Genomic DNA, 21,132 nt, shown 5'->3' with positions numbered 1-21,132 from the left:
ACGCCTATTCGTGTGTTCTGTGACGACTCTAGTGGGGAGTATATCTCCAAGTTGTTGCATGGATTCCTTGTTGAGCAGGGTACTCTTTCTCAGTTATCTTGTCCTGGTGCTCATGCTCAGATGGCGTGGCTAAGCGCAGACATCATAAGCTTCTTGCGACGGCTCGTGCGTTGATGGTCTCTGCCTCTCATCCACCGCACTTTTGGGTCGAGTCTGTCTCCACTTCCATCTATCTCATCAACCTCCATCCACTACTTTGTCGGGTGGCGCTGCTTTCGAGCGTCTCTTTGATTGTTTCCTGATTATTCGGCGCTTCAATTGTTTGGTTGTGTTACTATGTCCTTCTTGCCCCTCGTGAACACACCAAACTAACTACTAAGTCCGTTGAGTGTGTCTTCTCATGATACAACGATAAGCATAAGGGATATCGTTGTTGGGATCATGTTGGTCGTCATATGCCTATTTCTCATGATATGGCTTTTGATGAGCCAGGTCCCTTCTAGCCGCGTCCACTTCGACCTTTTTAGTGGAGGATATCTATTTCTACAATTTTCCCAACACTCCTATCACTCCGGTTGAGCCCTTATTCACTCGCCGTACTACTCCTACTTCTCCGATTATTGCAGATCCAACGCCATCATCCCCGATGATTTCCTCACCTCGCTTATCATAGGATTCTACACATTCATCGCCGGTGGCTTCCTCGTTCCATCACCTGAGTTTATTCCAATGATTTCTACTCGTATTCTTCCATCTTTTCCTCACTTTGATACACACTATCTATGAGTTGTGTCATCTTCCCCATCTCAGCTTACTTATGGCTTGCATCCTCGTCCGATTCCGCATGTTGACTGCCTTGGTCGTTGGCACTACTTTTCTTGAGCCGGCTTCTCATTGTGAAGTTGCTCATACCAAATGGAACCTTGCGATGGTGGAGGAGAATGCTTGAGCGCATCGGCACATGGGATACTATTTCTATCCCTCCTCGTGTTTGTCCCATCACCTGGTGGGTCTACAAGATTAAGACTCGCTTTGATGCTTCTCTTGAGGGTTACAAAGCTCGTACTATCACTCGTGGCTTTCAGCAGACGCATGGTGCTGATTATGATGAGACATTTTGCTCCTGCAAACCATATGATCTCTGTTTGCCACTAGTTTGTGTCCCGCCTTGATGTTATGAATGCCTTTCTTAATGGTGAGCTACGTGAGGAGGTTTACATGCACCCACGACCTAGTTATTCTACTCCTGATGACATGCTTTGTCGTCTTTATCGCTCTCTCTATGGCTTTAAGCAAGCCCCTCGTGCCTGATTTGAGTATTCTGCCTTTGTGGTGGCTACCGCTGAGCGAGTGCTCATGATCCTACATTGTTTGTCCACCTTTTTGCTCTTGGTAGGACTCTTCTGCCATATGTTGATGACATGACATTCACTGGCAAAGACCCCCGAGTATATTGCCTTTGTGAATGCACGTCTTAGTAAGCAGTTTCTTATGTCTGATCTTGGCCCTCTTTCAAGAAAAATAATCCATGATCTTCTTGCTCGTGCCGCTCTTACTGATAAGTGCACTGTTGAGACTCCCATGGAGCTCAATGTTCGCCTCTGCTATTGAAGATGACTCTTTGTCGGATCTAACACCTTATTATCATCTTGTTGGGAGTCTTGTCAATCTGGCTGCCACTCGCCCGAAAGAAGAAATAGACTGCACTGCCCCTTGTTCGGGTGCAACTCCTCCCGAAGCATCGTTGCTCCACCGTCCTACACCCTCTACCATATGCTCTGCAGCATTGCCGTCGTGGTCAGGATGGTGGCAACCTTGCTAGTGGCGATGCCTCTCGCACAATGTCGCAAGAGCCTTCATCCTCTCAAGTGGCATGAAAGGAGGGGATAATGTCGCCATTGCCGCTGGCGTTCTCTCTCTACGATCGTGATTTTTTTTTGAATTTATTGAATTGCTTACCACATGTGACACGTGCGGATCATGAAGTGTTTGGGAATGAGACTAAGAAATATGGGAAATGAGATAATGACGGGCGCATTAGGGGAATGAGGCCTAAACATAATTGCTGAGATGAGTTATAGCTACCAAAATCATTGGTGCATTCTTCTCCAAAGTAGGACACGCTTTTGATGCAAACAGGATCGAGTGGGATTTACTCATATTCTATCCAGTCCGAACGATAATCTTCTTTTATTTGGCAAACTTTAACCCTTGCTTTCAAAAAATAATTTCACCCAAACAGTAAATATATCATTGACCATAATTCTTTATACATCACACCATATCCTTAGTGTTAATCTTCATGAACTAGCCAATGCAAACCAAAAGTCCAAAATAATGGAAAGGGCTAGACAATTCACGCAACCTAAAGTCTGAACTAATGGAAAGGGCTAGGCAATCCACATACACACTTTAACACTTACAATCTAATAACATATAAGGCGAATTTGACAAAATAGTTAGAAATTCAATAAATGTTCACAAATTCAAAATATATGTTTGCGAATACGAAAAATGTTCACCAATTCCAAAAAAGATTGTGGATGCAAAAAATGTTCACTAATTCCAAAATATTCACGAATTCCAAAAAACCTGTGAATTCCAAAATTGTTCATGTATTCAAAAGATGATCACATATTCAAAAATTTCACACATTCAAAACAAGTTCGTGCATTCAAAAAATGCACATGAATACAAAAAACTATTCACATATACAAGAATACGTGAATTCGTAAAATTTTCACGTCGAATTCAAAATATGTTCGCGAACTACGTCTTCTTCTGTTGGCAACGCACCACCTCCAACTCATCCTACTTATGGCTTCCGAGGTCGCCCACTTCTACCTATTGACCGCTATGGTTATTGCACCGCTCTTTCCGAGACGACTTCTTATCCCATATCGCAACATGTGATGGCATCGAGGAATGATGTTCTTGCCCACATCGACACGTGGAATCTCATTTGCCTTCCTCATCGTGCTCGTCTCATCACTTGTAAGTGGGTCTACAAGCGTAAGACTAATGGTTCTCTTGAGCATTACAAAGCTCGTCTAGTGGTGAGAACATGGTCATGACTACGATTAGACATTTTCTCCTATATGGTCCAGATGACCACTCTTCACACACTTTTCGATGTGGCTTATGTTCGCCACTAGTCTCTCTCAGCTTGATGTCAAGAATGCCTACATGTAGCCACCGCATGGGTATTATCTTTTTGATGGCATGGTCTGTCGTCTTCGTTGCTCTCTATATGGTATCCTCGTGTTTGGTTTGAGCACTTCGTCTCAGTGGTGATTGTGGCTGGTTTTTCTGGATGCTCATGATCCTTCACATCTTATCCACCATTCAACTCATGGTCGAACATTTGTTCTAGATGTGAATCATCACTGGCGACAATGTATGTCATTTGTAAAGGCTCATCATAGTGAGTTTCTTATGTCTGATCTTGGTCCTCGTCGCTACTTCCCTGAGACTGAGGTTTCATCTACCTCTAATGGCTTCTTTATTTCCGAAGAGAAGTATATCCAGGATCATCTTGCGTGTGCTGCTCTTACTGATGAGCGCACTGTTGAGACTCCTATGGTGTCAACATCCACCTTTGTGTCCACCTTCGCTCCCTACCAATCTACATGGGCATCCTTCGCCTTGCTGCTAGTTGCTACGGGAACTGTCTCAATCCCACATCCCTTGTTCCCTTGTTGGGCGACACCAAGACCGGACACTCAAGCAACACCAATGGCGAGCACGAGCATGGACAGTCGACACATACCTAAAGCCGAGGCCAAGGGCGCACAGTAGAAGAACGTGCGGTGCTTAATCAAGTGTGTGCCACACAACCTGTAAACATGAGAAGCACACCAAGCGAGATCGGCGGGAACGAAGAGTGCACAGGCAGGTGGGATGCAATCAAGTCCCTCTGTTGCCACCGCCGCCAGTCTCTCTGCCTCTGTTGCCTTGTCTACCAGTTATTTTCAGCAGTGGCATCATTGCCTTGGACACTTGTGTGGGTCTCATCTCTCGTCATTAGTTCAACGTGGTCTTCTTGGATCCATCTCCAACGATGTCTCTAAACCACCAGGGTTGTTGGCTTGGTAAACAGGTACAGTTACCTCATACTCATAGCGAGACAGTGCCTCAGCGTCCTTTCGACAATGTTCTTTGATGTCTGGGCCCATCTGCCTTTGCCTCAAAAGGAGGTCATTGCTAGTATACTATCTTTATAGATGACTTCTCTGAACAGTTGGATATCTTTTATTTCTTCTAGTAGTAAGGTCTTATCTATATAAGTGTTTTGCCGCCTTGGTTCCACTCAGTTCATTACGCCTATTCCTGTGTTCTGTGATGACTCCGATGGAGTGTATATCTCCAAGCTGTTGCATGGAGGTCCTTGCTGAGCAGGGTGCTCTTACTCAATTCTCTTATCCTGGTGCTCATGCTCAGAATTGCATGGCTGAGCGCAAGCATCATCACTTTCTTAAGGCTCATCTATTGATGGACACTACCTCTCTTCCACCACACTTTTGGGCCTAGTCTATCTCCACTTCCATCTAACTCATCAACCTTCGGCAATCCAATCCACTGCTATGTAGGGTGGTCTCCTTTCGAGTGTCTATTTGATCGTTTCCTGATTGTTCGACGCTTCAATTGTTTGGTTGTGTTTGTTGTCTCCCTCTTGCCCCTTGTGAACGCACCAAACTTATTGCTCGGTCCGTTGAGTGTGGCTTATTAGGATATAACAATGAGCATAAGGGATATCGTTGCTCAGATCATGTTGGTCGTCGGATGAGTATTTCTCAGGATATGACTTTCGATGAGTCTCGTCCCTTCTACCCGCGTCCATCTCCCCGACCTTTTCAGTGGAGGGCATCTGTTTCCACTCTTCCCGACACTCCTATCACTCTTGTTGAGCCCTGATCCATTCCTCGTACTGCTCTTGCTTCTCCGATTATTCAAGATTCAACACCATCATCTCCTACGATTTTCTCACCTGCTTATCACAGGATTTGACACATTTATCACGGGTGGTTTCCTTGTCTTCATCACCTGAGTTTATCTCGATGATTCTTGCGCGTATTCTTTCTTATTTGCCTCACTTTTATACACGTCATTCGTGTGTTGTGGATGCGTCTATTGATGTGCCATCTTCCCCGTCTCGGCCTACTTGTGGCCTGCGTCCTCGTCCTCTTTCGCCTACTTACCGCCTTGGTCTTTCAAACATTGGCATTGTTGTTCTTGAGCAGACTTCTTATCTTGATGTTGTTCATACCAAATGGCACCTTGCCATGATAGTGGATATTGCTACTGTTGAGCGCATCGGCATGTGGGATATTGTTTCTCTTCCTCGTGTTCTTCCCATTATTTGGTGGGTCTACAAGGTGAAGACTCGCTCTACTGGTTCTCTTAAGCATTACAAAGCTCGTCTTGTGGCTTGTGGCTTTCAGCGATAGCATGGCCCTGATTACAATGAGACTTTTTGCTCCCACGGGCCATATTCATCATGTGTCTGCGCCTCGGCTTGATGTTAAGAATGCCTTTCTTAATGGTGAGCTGTGTGAGGAGGTTTACGTGCAGCCGCCACTTGGGTATTCCACATCTAGATTCCCCTATTCATGTTTTTACTGTCAAATGGAACTTCCCTACCAGTTGATAGTCGAGTCACTCTTGCGCTTCGTCTTTTCATCTTCCTTCTTTTGCTCATCTTCCTTGACTTTACTACAATAATTGTCCGTGTGTTGTGCATTCTTCTAATGAGTCATCTTCGTCGACTACCATGTCTTCTTCTATTGGCAACACATGGCCTCCAGATCAGCCTACAGCCTACTAATGTCTACTGAGCTCGCCGGCTTCTGCCTATTAACTACTATGGTTATTGTGCTGCTCTTCCGAAGAAGACTTCTTACAGTGACATTTTTGTTCATGCAAAATAGCAGCATGTAATGGCATTGAATGCTCTTCCCCACGTCGGCTAGTGAAATCTCATTTCCCTTTGTCTTGCTCGTCACATCACTTGTAAGTGAGCCTACAAGGGTAAGACTCTGATGTTTCTCTTGAGCTTTACGAAGCTCTTCTAGTGGTGAGAACATAGTCAAGACTACGACTAGACATTTGCTCCTGTATGGCCCAGATGACCACTCTTCGCACACTTTCTGTTGTGGCTTCTATTCGCCACTAGTCTCTCTCTCAACTTGATGTCAAGAATGCCTACATGTAGCCACCACATGGGTATTCTCTTCCGGATGGCATGGTTTCTCGTCTTCGTCGCCCCCTATATGGTCTTAAGCAAACCCCTCGCGTGCCCGGTTTGAGCGCTTCATCTCAGCAGTGAATGCGGCAGGTTTTTAGTGAGTGCTCATGATCCTGCACATTCTGTCCACCAACTAACTCATGGTCTGACATTTGTTCCATATGTCGATCATCACTAGGGACAACTCTTACATTGCCTTTGTGAAGGCTCATCATAGTGAATTTCTTATGTATGATCTTGGTCCTCTTCACTACTTCCTTGAGAATGAGGTTTCTTCTACCTCTGATGGCTTCTTTATTTTTTAAGAGAAGTATATCCAGGACCTTCTTGCTCGTGCTGCTCTTACTACGAGCGCATTGTTGAGACTCAACGTCCACCTTTGTGTCCACCTCCGCTCCCTGCCAGTCCGGATGGGCATGCTTTGCCTTGCTGCGGGCTGCTATGTGTACTTTCTCAATCCCACATCCCGTGCTCCCTTGCTGAGCGACACCATAACCCTCGAGCAACACCAATGGTGAGCAAGAGCTTGGACAGTTGGCGCGTACCTGGATTATGCACGACAAGCCGAGGACAGGCGCTACCTAAAGCCAGGGCCAAGGGAGCACAGTAGGAGAACGTGGGGTGCTTAATCAAGTGCGTGCCACACAACCCGCAAATAGGAGAAGCACACCAAGCCGGACCGGCGGGTAACGGAGAGTGCACATGCACGTGGGATGCTGGACCAAGTAACTCTGCTGCCATCGCCGCCGCCAGTCTCTCCACCACTGTTGCCTGGTCTACCAACTATTTTTAGAAGTGGCATCATTGCTAGGAGTCACTTGTGTGGCTCTCATCTCTCATTCTTAGTTTGGCGTGGTCTTCTTGGATCCATCTCCAACGATGTCTCTAAACCGCCAGGGTTGTCAGCTTGGTAAAGAGGTATAGTTACCTTATGCTCATAGCGAGACAGTGTCTCAGCATCCTTTCGACATTGTTCTCTTTTATGTCGGGGGTCCATCTCCCTTTACCTCGAAAGGAGGTCATCGCTAGTATACGATCTTTATAGATGACTTCTCTCAACACAACTGGATATACTTTATTTCTTCTCGTAGTGATATCTTATCTATAAGTGTTTTGATGCGATTGTTCAAACTAAGTTCCCTATGCCTAGTCTTGTATTCTGTGATGACTGGTGGAGAATACATCTCCAAGTTGTTGCTTTGATTCCTTGCTGAGCAGGGTACTATTGCTCAGTTCTCTTATCCTGGTGCTCATGCTCAAAAAGGCACGACTGAGCGCAAGCATCGTCGCGTTCTTGAGACGGCTCATTAGTTGATGGTCACTTCTCTATCTTCCTCTGCACTTTTCTGTCAAGTCTACCTCCACTTCCATCTATCTCATCAACCTTCAGCAATTCATTTCCCTACAGGGTGGCGCTCCTTTGGAGCATCACTTTGATTGTTTTTTGATTATTTACGCTTCAATTGTTTGGTTGTGTTTGCTATGTTCTTCTTTCCCTTCATGAAGGCACCAAACTAACTGCTTGGTCTGCTAAGTGTCTTCTTAGGATATGACAATGAGCGTAAGGGATATCGTTGCTGAGATCATGCCTATTTCTTGGTATATGACTTTCAATTAGTCTTGTACCTTCTACACGCATTCATCTTCCTCGACCTTTCCAGTGAAGGATATCTCTTTCTACAATTTTCTCGATCCTCCTATCATTCCTATTAATCCCTTATCCATTCGCTTCTCCGATTATAACAGATCCAATGTCACCATGTTCTATGATTTCCTGACCTTGCTTATCACAGGATTCTATGCCATCACCGGTGGCTTCGTCGTCTCCATCACCTGAGTTTACCCTGATGATTCCTCCTCATGGTCTTTCATCTTTTCCTACTCATTGGCCGCGTGTTGTGCATGCGTCTACTAATGTACCATCTTCCCCGTCTCAGCCTACTTACGACTTGCCTTCTCATCTGTTTCTGCCAATTGACCGCCCCAATTTTTCAAGCGCTCGTGTTGCTGCTCTTGATCCGATTTCTTATCGTGATGTTGTTGCTTATCTGAAATGGCAGTTTGCGATGTCAGAGGAGATTGTTGCTCTTGAGCGCACCGGCACGTGGGATCTTGTTTCTCTTCCTCTTTGTGTTTGTCCAGTCACTTGTAAGGGGTCTACAAGGTTAAGACTCGCTCTGATGGTTCCGTTGAGCGTTACAAAACTCGTTTTTGTGGCTCGTGGCTTTCAGGAGGAACATGGTATTGATTACAATAAGACTATTTGCTCATGTGAACCATATGACCACTGATCGCAGATTCGCCACTTATCTGTATCTCAACTTGATGTTAAGAATGTCTTAATGGTGAGCTACGCGAGGAGGTTTATATGCAGCCACCACCTAGCTATTTTGTTACTTACGACATGCTTTGTCGTCTTCATCGCTCTCCATGGCCTGAAGCAAGCCCTCGAGACTGGTTTGAACGTTTTGCCTCTACTGTGGCTGTCGCTGGTTTCAACGAGTGCTCATGATCCTGTGTTGTTTGTCCACCTTTCTGCTCTTTGGTCGAACTCTTCTTCTATAAGTTGATGACATGTTCACCACTGGCAAAAACACAAGAGTTTATCTTTGTGAAGGCACGTCTTAGTGAGCACTTTCTTATGTCTGATCTTGGCCCACTTTGCCACTTTCTTAGGATTAAGGTCTCTTCTTGGTCAAGAAAAGTAATCCAGGATCTTGCTTGTGTTGCTCTTACGAATGAGCGCACCGTTGACTCTCATGTAGCTCAATGTTCACCTCCGTGCTACTGATGGTGACCCTTTGTCAGCTCTGACACGTTATCGTCAACTTGTTGGGACTCTTCTAGCTGTCACTCGCCTGGATATCTCCTATCATGTCCATATTTTGAGTTAGTTCGTCTCTTCCCTCACCTCGATTCACTATAGTTATCTTCTTCGTGTTTTTTTGATATCTTCGTGGCACGATTCCTCATTGTATATTCTTTCCACGTTCCCGTTCATTATAGATCCCAGGCATATTGAGATGCTATGTGGGCTATTGATCCCTTGGATTGTCGTTCACTTCTACTTACTGTGCATTTCTAGTGGTTCTTTGATTGCTTGGAAGAAGAACCAGACTGCAGTTCCCTTGTTGGGCAACACCAAGACCAGACACTCGAGCAACACCAATGGCGAGCACGAGCACGGACAATCGGCGCATACCTGGATTATGCACGACAAGCTGAGGACACGGTGCTACCTAAAGCCGGGGCCAAGGGCGCACAGTAGGAGAAAATGCGGTGCTTAATCAAGTGTGTGCCACACAACCGACAAATAGGAGAAGCACACCAAGCTAGACCGGCGGGAAAAGAGAGTGCACAAGCAGATGGGATGCAATCAAGTTCCTCTGTTGCCACCGCCGCCAGTCTCTCCGCCTCTGTTGCCTTGTCTACCAGTTATTTTCAGCAATGGAATCATTGCCTTGGGACACTTGTGTGGGTCTCTTCTCTCATCATTAGTTCAACGTGGTTTCTTGGATTCATCTCCGACGATGTCTCTAAACCACCAGGGTTGTCGGCTTGGTAAACAGTTACCTCATACTCATAGTGAGACAGTGTCTCAGCGTCCTTTCAACCTTGTTCTCTCTGATGTTTGGGGTCCATCTGCCTTTGCCTCAAAAGGAGCTCATTGCTAGTATACTATCTTTATAGATGACTTCTCCGAACAGCTGGATATCTTTTATTTCTTCTAGTAGTGAGATCTTATATCTATACAAGTGTTTTGCCGCCTTGGTTCCACTCAGTTCTCTACTCTATTCCTGTGTTCTGTGATGACTCTCATGGAGTGTATATCTCCAAGCTGTTGCGTGGAGGTCCTTGCGGAGCAGGGTGCTCTTACTCAGTTCTCTTATCCTGGTGCTCATGCTCAGAATGGCGTGGCTGAGCGCAAGCATCATCATTTTCTTAAGGCTCATCTATTGATGGACACTACCTCTCTTTCGCCACACTTTTGGGCCGAGTCTATCTCCACTTCCATTTAACTCATCAACCTTCGGCAATCCAATCCACTACTATGTAGGGTGGTCTCCTTCCGAGCGTCTATTTGATCGTTTCCTGATTGTTCGGCGCTTCAATTGTTTGGTTGTGTTTGTTGTGTCCTTGCCCCTCGGGAACGCAGCAAACTTATTGCTCAGTCCGTTGAGTGTGGCTTATTAGGATACAACAATGAGAATAAGGTATATCGTTGTTCGGATCATGTTGGTCGTTGGATGACTATTTCTCGGGATATGACTTTCGATGAGTCTCGTCCCTTCTACCCGCATCCATCTTCCCCGACCTTTTCAACGGAGGACATTTGTTTCCACACTTTTCTCGACACTCCTATCACTCTTGTTGAGCCATAATTCATCGACACTCGTATCACTCTTGTTGAGCCCTAATTCATATTTGCCTCATTTTTATACACGTCGTTCTTGTGTTGTGGAAGCGTCTACTAATGTGCCATCTTCCCCGTCTTAGCCTACTTGTGGCCTGTGTCCTCGTCCTCTTTCGCCTACTTACCGCCTTTGTCTTTCAAACATTGGCGTTGTTGTTCTTGAGCAGACTTCTTATCTTAATGTTGTTCATACCAAATGTCACCTTGCCATGATAGAGGATATTGCTACTGTTGAGCGCGTCGTCACATGGGATATTGTTTCTCTTCCTCCTCGTGTTCTTCCTATTACTTGGTGGGTCTACAAGGTTAAGACTCGCTCTAATGGTTCTCTTGAGCATTACAAAGCTCATCTTGTGGCTCGTAGCTTTCAGCAGTAGCATGGCCCTGATTACGATGAGACTTTTTGCTCCCGGGGGCCATATGGCACTGTTTGCACACTTCTTGTCGTGGCCTCTATTCGTCATGTGTCTGCGCCTCGGCTTGATGTGAGGAATGCCTTCCTTAATGGTGAGCTGTGTGAGGAGGTTTACGTGCAGCCGCCACTTGGGTATTCCACATCTAGATTCCCCTATTCATGTTTTTACTATCAAATGGAACTTCCCTACCAGTTGATAGTCGAGTCACTCCGGCACTTCGTCTTTTCATCTTCCTTCTTTTGCTCATCTTCCTTGACTTTACTACAATAATTGTCCGCGTGTTGTGGATTCTTCTAATGAGTCATCTTCCTTGACTACTATGTCTTCTTCTGTTGGCAACACATGGCCTCTAGATCAGCCTACAACCTACCCAGATGACCACTCTTCGCACACTTTCCGTTATGGATTCCGTTCGCCACTAGTCTCTCTCTCAGCTTGATGTCAAGAATGCCTACATGTAGCCACCACCTGGGTATTCTCTTCTGGTTGGCATGGTTTCTCGTCTTCGTTGCTCCCTATATGGTCTTAAGCAAACCCCTCACGTGTTTGGTTTGATCGCTTCATCTCATCAGCGAATGTGGCTGGTTTTTAGTGAGTGCTCATGATCCTGCACATTCTGTCCACTAACTAACTCGTGGTCTGACATTTGTTCAATATGTCGATCATCACTAGGGACAACTCTTATATTGCCATTGTGAAGGCTCGTCATAGTGAATTTCTTATGTATGATCTTGGTCCTCTTCACTACTTCCTTGAGAATGAGGTTTCTTCTACCTCTGATGGCTTCTTTATTTTTTAAGAGAAGTATATCCAGGACCTTCTTGCTCGTGCTGCTCTTACTACGAGCGCATTGTTGGGACTCAACGTCCACCTTTGTGTCCACCTCCGCTCCCTGCCAGTCCGGATGGGCATGCTTTGCCTTGCTGCGGGCTGCTATGTGTACTGTCTCAATCCCACATCTCGTGCTCCCTTGCTGAGCGACACCATAACCCTCGAGCAACACCAATGGTGCGCAGGAGCTTGGACAGTTGGCACATACCTGGATTATGCACGACAAGCCGAGGACAGGCGCTACCTAAAGCCAGGGCCAAGGGTGCACAGTAGGAGAACGTGGGGTGCTTAATCAAGTGCGTCCCACACAACCCGCAAACAGGAGAAGCAAACCAAGCCGGATCGGCGGGTAACGGAGAGTGCACAGGGACGTGGGATGCTGGACCAAGTAACTCTGCTGCCATCACCGCCAGTCTCTCCACCTCTGTTGCCTTGTCTATCAACTGTTTTTAGCAGTGGCATCATCGCCAGGAGTCACTAGTGTGGCTCTCATCTCTCATCCTTAGTTTGACGTGGTCTTCTTGGATCCGTCTCCAACGATGTCTCTAAACCGCCAGGGTTGTCAACTTGGTAAAGAGGTGCAGTTACCTTATGCTCATAGAGAGACAGTGTCTCAGCATCCGTTCGACATTGTTCTCTTTTATGTCTGGGGTCATCGCTAGTATACGATCTTTATGGATGACTGCTCTCAACACATCTGGATATACTTTATTTCTTCTCGTAGTGATATCTTATCTATATAAGTGTTTTGATGCCATTGTTCACACTAAGTTCTCCATGCCTAGTCTTGTATTCTGTGATGACTCTGGTGGAGAATACATCTCCATGTTGTTGCTTTGAGTCCTTGCTGAGCAGGGTACTCTTGCTCAGTTCTCTTATCCTGGTGCTCATGCTCAGAATGGTGTGGCTGAGCGCAAGCATCGTCGCCTTCTTCAGACGGCTCGTTAGTTGATGGTCACTGCTCTATCTTCCGCTACACTTTTCGGTCAAGTCTGCTTCCACTTCCATCTATCTCATCAACCTTCAGCAATTCATTTCCCTACAGGGTGGCGCTCCTTTGGAGCGTCACTTTGATTGTTTTCTGATTATTTAGCGCTTCAATTGTTTGGTTGTGTTTGCTATGTTCTTCTTTCCCTCATGAGCGCACCAAACTAATTGCTCGGTCTGTTAAGTGTCTTCTTAGGATATGGCGATGAGTGCAAGGGATATCGTTGTTTCGCGCCGATCGACGGATGCCTATTTCTCGGCATATGACTTTCGATTAGTATCATCCCTTCTACATGCATTCATCTTCCTCAACCTTTCAGTGAAGGATATCTCTTTCTACAATTTTTTCAACACTCCTATCATTCCTATTGAGCCATTATCCATTCACTTCTCCGATTGTAACAAATCCAAAGCCATCATCTCCTATGATGTCATAACCTCGCTTATCACAGGATTCTACACCATCACCGGTGGCTTCCTCGTCTCCATCACCTGAGTTTACCCCGATGATTCCTCATGGCCTTCCATCTTTTACTCACTTTCACACTCGTTGACCACGTGTTGTGTATGCGTCTATTGATGTGCCATCTTCCCCGTCTCAACCTACTTACGGCTTGCCTTCTCATATGTTTCCGCCAATTGACCGTCGTGATTTTTCAAGCGTTCGCGCTGCTTTTCTTGAGCTGATCTCTTATCGTGACGTTGTTGCTTATTTGAAATGGCAGTTTACGATGGTAGAGGAGATTGCTGCTCTTGAGCATACCGGCATGTGGGATCTTGTTTCTCTTCCTCTTTGTGTTCGTCCCGTCACTTTTAAGGGGTCTACAAGGTTAAGACTCGCTCTGATGGTTCCGTTGTGCATTACAGAACTCGTCTTGTGGCTCGTGGCTTTCAGGAGGAGCATGGTCTTGATTACAATAAGACTTTTTGCTCATGTGAACCATATGACCACTGTTCGCACATTCGCCACTTATCTATACCTCAACTTGATGTTAAGAACGCCTTTCTTAATGGTGAGTTACGTGAGGAGGTTTACATGCAGCCACCACCTAGGTATTTTGTTCCTTATGACATGCTTTATCGTCTTAGTCGCTCTGCATGGCCTGAAGCAAGCCCTCAAGACTGGTGTGAGTGTTTTCCTCTACGGTGGCTGCCGTTGGTTTCAGCGAGTGCTCATGATCACCACTGGCAAAGACACTGAGTATATTACCTTTGTGAAGGCATGTCTTAGTGAGCACTTTCTTATATCTAATCTTAGCCCACTTTGCTACTTTCTTAGGATTAAGGTCTCTTGGTCAAGAGAAGTAATCCAGGATCTTCTTGCTCGTGTTGCTCTTACTGATGAGCGCACCATTGACTCCCATGTAGCTCGATGTTCACCTTCGTGCTACTGATGGTGACCCTTTGTCAGCTCCGACACGTTATCGTCATCTTGTTGGGAGTCTTCTGGCTATCACTCGCCAGGATATCTCCTATCATGTCCATATTTTGAGTCAGTTCGTCTCTGCCCCCACCTCGGTTCACTATAGTCATCTTCTTCGTGTTTTTTTATGTCTTCGTGGTTTTTGATAGCTTCATGACACGATCCTCGCTGTATATTATTTCCCCGTTCACGTTCATTACAGCTCCCAGGCATATTGAGATGCTATGTGGGCTAGTGATCCCTTGGATCGTCGTTCACTTTTTGCTTACCATGCATTTCTAATGGTTCTCTGATTGCTTGGAAGAAGAAACATATTGCAGTGCTCGTACAAGTGCACCTCCTCCTGCAACTTCGGCATGCCACCATCCAGCTCTACCCTCCAGTATATGCTCTACGGCATTGTCGTCGTGGCTCAGATGGTGGCAAACTCGCTAGCGCTAATGCCTCTCGCACGATGTCGCAAGAGCCTTCATCCTCTCAAGTGGCATTCCCTCTCTCAAATCGTGAAGTGAATAAGAGAAATAGTCTAGCATATTAGGGTAACGAGGCCGAAACAGAATTGTTGAGATGAGTTAGGCTCACTACCAAAATGGTTGTGTATTCTTCTCCAAAGTGGGCCACGTTTGCATAACATGACCCCATGGGATATAGTCATACTCTATCAAGCCCAAATGATAATCTTCTTTTCTCAATAAACTTTAACCCCGACTTCCAAATAATAATTTGACACAAACACTAGACATAGCATTGACCATAATTTTTTATACTTCACACCATATTTTTAGAATCTATTAACATGTAAGTCATATGAAAAAAGGAATAAATCTACGCATGTAATTTACATGTAACCATTATATTATATTGTTTTAGAAATCCTAGGTAGGTCTCACTAGATGTCTAGACCAACATTGTACATTTGTAAATAGAAGGGTTTGGTTTAATTTATAACCACCGTCTAGACGGTAATCTCTAGTTCCCAACCTTGGGGTGTGCATTACATGATGGAGAATACAATAATTTTTTGAACTTTGTCAAAAACTTATGAAAGTACTTTCAACTCAATAAACAATTATGTTTGTGATTTCAAAAGGAAGATATAATGATAAAGTGTTTAACAAATATGCATGCATGTTGTATCATGCTTATCGAGTGAACAAAACAAATATTAGGATAGATACTAGGAAATAGAATGCATACCAATATGAATACAACCACTGGCTCCATCACGAAAGGTTGCGTGATAAAAGCCCGCGCCCGCCATGCTAACTCAGCAGCTTCCTCAACTTCCTCAACTGCAACTGACACGTTGAATTTGTAACTGAAATGTAAAACACAAACATAAGGGATGCAACTTCAAGATAATATGAACAGTGAGCAAAGCAACATATAGAGGTATAAAAGAACATACCCCTCATCCAAGATACCATGAGCATACAATAAGCATACAGAGAGTTGGAGAACCGGCTTCCCTTGAGCCTTGCACCCTCGCTTATCAACATAGTACCAAGACCGAACCCTAGAAAAAGAGAAGTATTGTTAAGCATAGACCTAAGTACAGCTTAACGACACTAAAATATGTCAAAGGGCCACTCATAGTTCCATCAAATCTCTAAAGGAAGAAACTATTGTTATGCTAACTGTCTTTTACTATCAAAGGAGAGTGCGGTTGTGCTGGTAGGCCGTGGTAAATCGATTCGCATGTTCGTGTGTCACTTCCTCCGCTCTCAACCAAATTATGGCCGACGAGTGGACCCGCCCGCTCTCTTCCCTGCCTCATCGACTCGCTCGACCCAATCTGATTTATTCTTCCTCTCTCATGAAGAGTGAGCGCGACCAGATAGGGTTACTATCACGTTCAGTCATCGCCGCCTCGCATAACATTTGTCGAACACAAGCCTAGGTCGCCCTCATTTGTACATGCAAGATGTAGCTCACCATCTTCTATGTCATGTACGACCTTCATCTATACCTGCTTCCTAGCGGCATCGAATAGTGGCACCGCAGCAGGTCTCCGAGTGCAGCAGCTACTCCAGTTGTACGTGAGCCATGGGTTCAAGAGAGGTTCTTGGAGTTCTCATGGTCCACGGCCGCCGAAAGGGTGTAAGAGTAGATTTGTTAAGGCTTCCAGGTGTTAACATATTCTTTTCTCATCACTAAGCATTTGTCTCGCTCACTAATTGTTTCTTGCACTATATGGCCAGATCTAGCTTCTTCATTTATCCATGATTTTTCTTTAAAGTCCATCGACTAAATGTACAAGAGCTTGGCGGCTCTTTTCTAGCTGCGACTAAAACTTTATATTAAAGTAAACTTTAGTTTTGTTGGTTTCTTGTTCATAGAAACCAGCGGCAAGAAATAAGGCTAGATTAGCCACCGCAACATCAACCAACTTTATGAGCATGTACCTGGACCCTCCTGTATGGCAGTTGATCCACCTTACATGAAGATTAATGTCATCTACATCAATATATTAATTTTTCTCCTGGTATGCATTTCTTGGAGAAATCTTAGGGCAAATATTTTCTTATTTTTGCTTTCTTCAGAAATCTTGGGAGAAATTTAGTGTCGGCACCTTCAGTTCTATTACGTCCATCCCAAAAAGTTTGTCTTAAATTTATCTAGATACGAATGAATCTAACACTAAAAATTAGCATTGTAATCACAACTGTGGGCTAATTCTGTAAAGAAATGCAATGATGTAATGTTCTTGGTTAAACTTCAGTTCTGTATATACTCCCTTCGTCCCAAAGTAAGTGCCGCTGATTTAGTACAAAGTTAGTGACACTTATTTTGGGATGGAGGGAGTACTTAGTAATGCAAATTCAAGAATGTTGCAGGCATGTTGTCATTGAAGTTTTGATAGATATTTTGTTTATGCGTATTTAACATTAACAGAGTTACTAACATTGTTTCAGTATTTCGTCAGTAGAAGACTGGATTGTGTCTATAGCCATTGTGCATCAATGCGATCCAAAAATAGGTAATTCGAGGTGGATTTCACTTGTGGTAGCACACAGTTCAGATAGCAACGCGGTAATTTTACAGAAGCCTTCTACAAAATCCTTCTACAAACCACAAACATGCATCAAGCAAAAGCCTTCTACAACGACTAACAAACATGCAAGGGCAATTTTACAGAAGGATCAGCACTTGTGGAAAAATAGACATTTTATACAATAACAGCAGCTTTCTATTGGCTTACTCCAAACCACAAAGACACAAATCAATATGCACAAATGTTGGACCTACAGATAAGTAGACTTGAATTCAATAGTAAGTATTAGCAAAACTATCTTTTTTGTGTGTGTGATATCAGTATCACATAAATTCACAACTCTCTATCATTAACAATCCCACTACAGATTACCTCCCTTCTCAGTTCCTATAGATAATTAGCATCCAAACTCAATAAGTATCTTTGTATTCACCGTGTAATCCAAATGAACCGCCACATCCAAGCACGGTCACCACAACTGGTGTGAGGTTATGGCACTGCAATTGGTGGCTCAGCTATTGTGAGGTTGCGATATGTTTTTCTCTGTTGTACACTAGAACCTAAGCAGAAGTTCTTCACACCCAAATCAAGTTGGTTTGAGATTTCATAGATGTATGAATCACTGCCCTGAATTACTAGATATGAAAATGTACAGCCCTGGTACGCAAGAGTAAAGAAACACACCCCTGACCACCAAATTGTCCTCCCAGAGATAATCAACGGACAAAGGAGCCAGATTTCGCTAGGACATCTATAAACATCCCGACCCTAAATCACGCGTCCACGCCAGCAAATCGAATCCCCGCAGCACCAAACCCTAGCACGAATGCGAGGCCAAGGGACAGGGGACTCACATGTGTACCCGCCCATGCTGGCTCGGGAGTCGGCGGCGACGATGACGCCTTGTCGAAGATGAAGGAGAGCGTGTTCGTCCCATTCTTGTTGCTCACCATCTCCTTGGTCGCCTTCTGGAACCCATCGAACTGCCACCGGGAAACGAAAACGGGGCGCAAACGGATAAGAGGCCGGCGGAGAGAGAAGGGGATTGAGGGAGGGGATGGGTCACGCACGTGGTTGCAGGTGGGGAACTCGAGGGCGAGTTGGTCGGCGGTGTCGGCGGAGAAGAGGCCACCGAAGTCGTCGCTGCCGGCCGCGGCGGCACCGGTTCTCTAGGGCGGACATGTTGGGAACTCGAGGGCAATCAGGTCGTCGGTATCGGCGGAGAGGAGGCCGCCGAAGTCTTCGCTACCGGCCGCAGCGGTGCCGAAGTGCTTCTCGACGGCGTGGATGTGTAGCGGCGGAGGCGATCAATTGAGATCTTTTTTCTCCTCTCCTCTTCGCGTCGGTCTCCCCCTTCCTTCTTGCGGCAGGCCTTCGCGTCGGGATCGGGCCGGGCTGTGCGCCCCGACTTGGATGGAGGCGGTTATGGCGCCCCATGGGCCGCGGCCCATAAGCGGGAGGTGGTGGTTCGCTCCCAGCAGAGCATTAAAAAAAGTCAACTTTTTTTTAGAGATTACTAGTAAGCGTGTGACATGAAACATATTAAAAAATCGCTATAGCTTAGCACTGCATAGAGAGCAAAAACACGACTATTTCCTAATATATGTCTAAAAATAAAGTATAATATCAGTAATCTTGAGTGCATCTTCTCTCAAGTGTGGCTGCTCAAGTGTTGAGGGAGCTAGGTCTTCGTGAGCAAGCAATTTGCATGCATACACACTTAGTTTTTTTGTTAAGCTTTAATGTATTTATAGCTCTAGTGCACCCGTTATATGGCAATCCCTACTCGTTGTATTGACATCAATTGATGGGCATTTCCATAGCCCGTTGATTAGCCGCGTCAATGTGAGACTTTTTCTTTTTTGTCTTCTCACACAACCTCCATCATCATATTCTATTTCACCCATAGTGCTATGTCCATGGCCCGCGCTCATATATTGAGTGAAAGTTGAAAGAGTTTGAAAAGGCTAAGTATGAAACAATTTATTGGCTTGTCATCGGGGTTGTGCATTATGGGAGCATTTTGTGTGACAAAAATGAAACATGGCCAAACTATATGATTTTATAGGGATAAGCTCTCATTGGCTATGTTATTTTGATAAGACATAATTGCTTGGTTAGCATGCTTGAAGTATTATTATTTTTATATCAATATTAAACCTTTTTCTAGAATCTTTTGGATCTAAACATTCATGCCGCAATAAAGAGAATTACATTGAAAATTATGTTAGGTAGCATTCCACATCAAAAATTCCGTTTTTATCATTTACCTACTCGAGGACGAGCAGGAATTAAGCTTGGGGATGCTTGATACGTCTCTAACGTATCTATAATTTTTTTATTATTCCATGCTATTATATTACCTATTTTAAATGTTTAATAGGCTTTATTATGCACTTTTATATTATTTTTGGGACTAACCTATTAACCGAAGGTCCAGTGCAAATTGCTGTTTTTTTTCTATTTCAGTATTTCACAGAAAAGGAATATCAAACGGAATTTAAATGGAACGAAACCTTCGCGAGGATCTTTTTTTGGAACAAACGCAATACAGGAGACTTGGAGTGGAGGTCAAGGAAGCAACGAGGCGGCCATGAGGTAGGGCGCAGCACCCAGGGGGTAGGCGCGCCCCCCACCCTCGTGGGGCCTTCGTAGCTCCACCGACCTACTTCTTTCGCCTATATATACTCTTATACCCTGAAAACATCCGCGAGAGCCATGAAACCACTTTTTCACCGCCGCAACCTTCTGTACCCGTGAGATCCCATCTGGGGACCTTTTCCGGCGATCTGCCGGAGGGGGATTCAATCACGGAGGGCTTCTACATCAACACCATAGCCTCTCCAATGATGTGTGAGTAGTTTATCATAGACCTTCGGGTCCATAGTTATTATCTAGATGGCTTCTTCTCTCTCTTTGGATATCAATACAAAGTTCTCCTTGGTATTCTTGGGGATCTATTCGATGTAATTCTTTTTACGGTGTGTTTGTCGAGATCCGATGAATTGTGGGTTTATGATCAACATTATCTATGAACAATATTTGATCCTTCTCTGAATTCTTATATGCATGATTTGATATCTTTGCAAGTCTCTTCGAATTATTAGTTTGGTTTGGCCTACTAGATTGATCTTTCTTGCAATGGGAGAAGTTCTTAGCTCTGGGTTCAATCTTGCGGTGCTCGATCCCAGTGACAGAAAGGGAACCGACACGTATTGTATTGTTGCCATAGAGGATAAAAAGATGGGGTTTATATCATATTGCTTGAATTTATCCCTCTACATCATGTCAGCTTGCCTAATGCGTTACTCTGTTCTTATGAAATTAATATTCTAGATGCATGTTGGATAGCGGTCGATGTGTGGAGTAATAGTAGTAGATGCAGAATCGTTTCGGTCTACTTGACACGGACGTGATGCCTATGTTCATGATCATGCCTAGGTATTCTCAAAAATATGCACTTTTCTATCAATTGCTCGGCAGTAATTTGTTCACCCATCGTAATTTATGCTACCTTGAGAGAAGCCAATAGTAAAACCTATGCCCCCCGGGTCTACTTTACATCATATAACTTTTCGATCTACAACTCTGGATTACCGTTTATTTTGCAATCTTTATTTTCCAATCTATACAACAAAAATACCCATAATATTTATCTTATTATCTTTATCAGATCTCACTTTCGTAAGTGACCGTGCAGGGATTGACAACCCTTTATCGCGTCGGTTGCGATGTTCTTGTTTGTTTGTGCAGGTACTAGGCGACTTGCGTGTAGTCTCCTACTGGATTGATACCTTGGTTCTCAAAAACTGAGGGAAATAC

At 44.6% G+C, this 21,132-nt stretch overlaps 1 protein-coding gene across 1 annotated transcript; it reads right to left on the bottom strand.

The window, feature by feature from the left end:
• Nucleotides 1-15,375: 15,375 nt before the first annotated feature.
• Nucleotides 15,376-18,584, bottom strand: LOC119288649. The gene is made up of 4 exons (XM_037568230.1): nucleotides 18,381-18,584; nucleotides 18,165-18,293; nucleotides 15,724-15,831; nucleotides 15,376-15,633 (listed from the first exon to the last, which is right to left on the bottom strand). The coding sequence occupies exons 1-4, from the start codon at nucleotides 18,490-18,492 to the stop codon at nucleotides 15,578-15,580; spliced, it is 405 nt and encodes a 134-aa protein (XP_037424127.1). The 5' UTR covers nucleotides 18,493-18,584; the 3' UTR covers nucleotides 15,376-15,577.
• Between the last annotated feature and the right edge of the window lie 2,548 nt (nucleotides 18,585-21,132).

Source organism: Triticum dicoccoides, chromosome 4A (genome assembly GCF_002162155.2).
Source record: "Triticum dicoccoides isolate Atlit2015 ecotype Zavitan chromosome 4A, WEW_v2.0, whole genome shotgun sequence".
Taxonomy (NCBI): Eukaryota; Viridiplantae; Streptophyta; class Magnoliopsida; order Poales; family Poaceae; genus Triticum; species Triticum dicoccoides.
The sequence above is the reverse complement of the archived record's forward strand: the minus strand, read 5'-3'. Positions and strand labels throughout refer to the sequence as shown.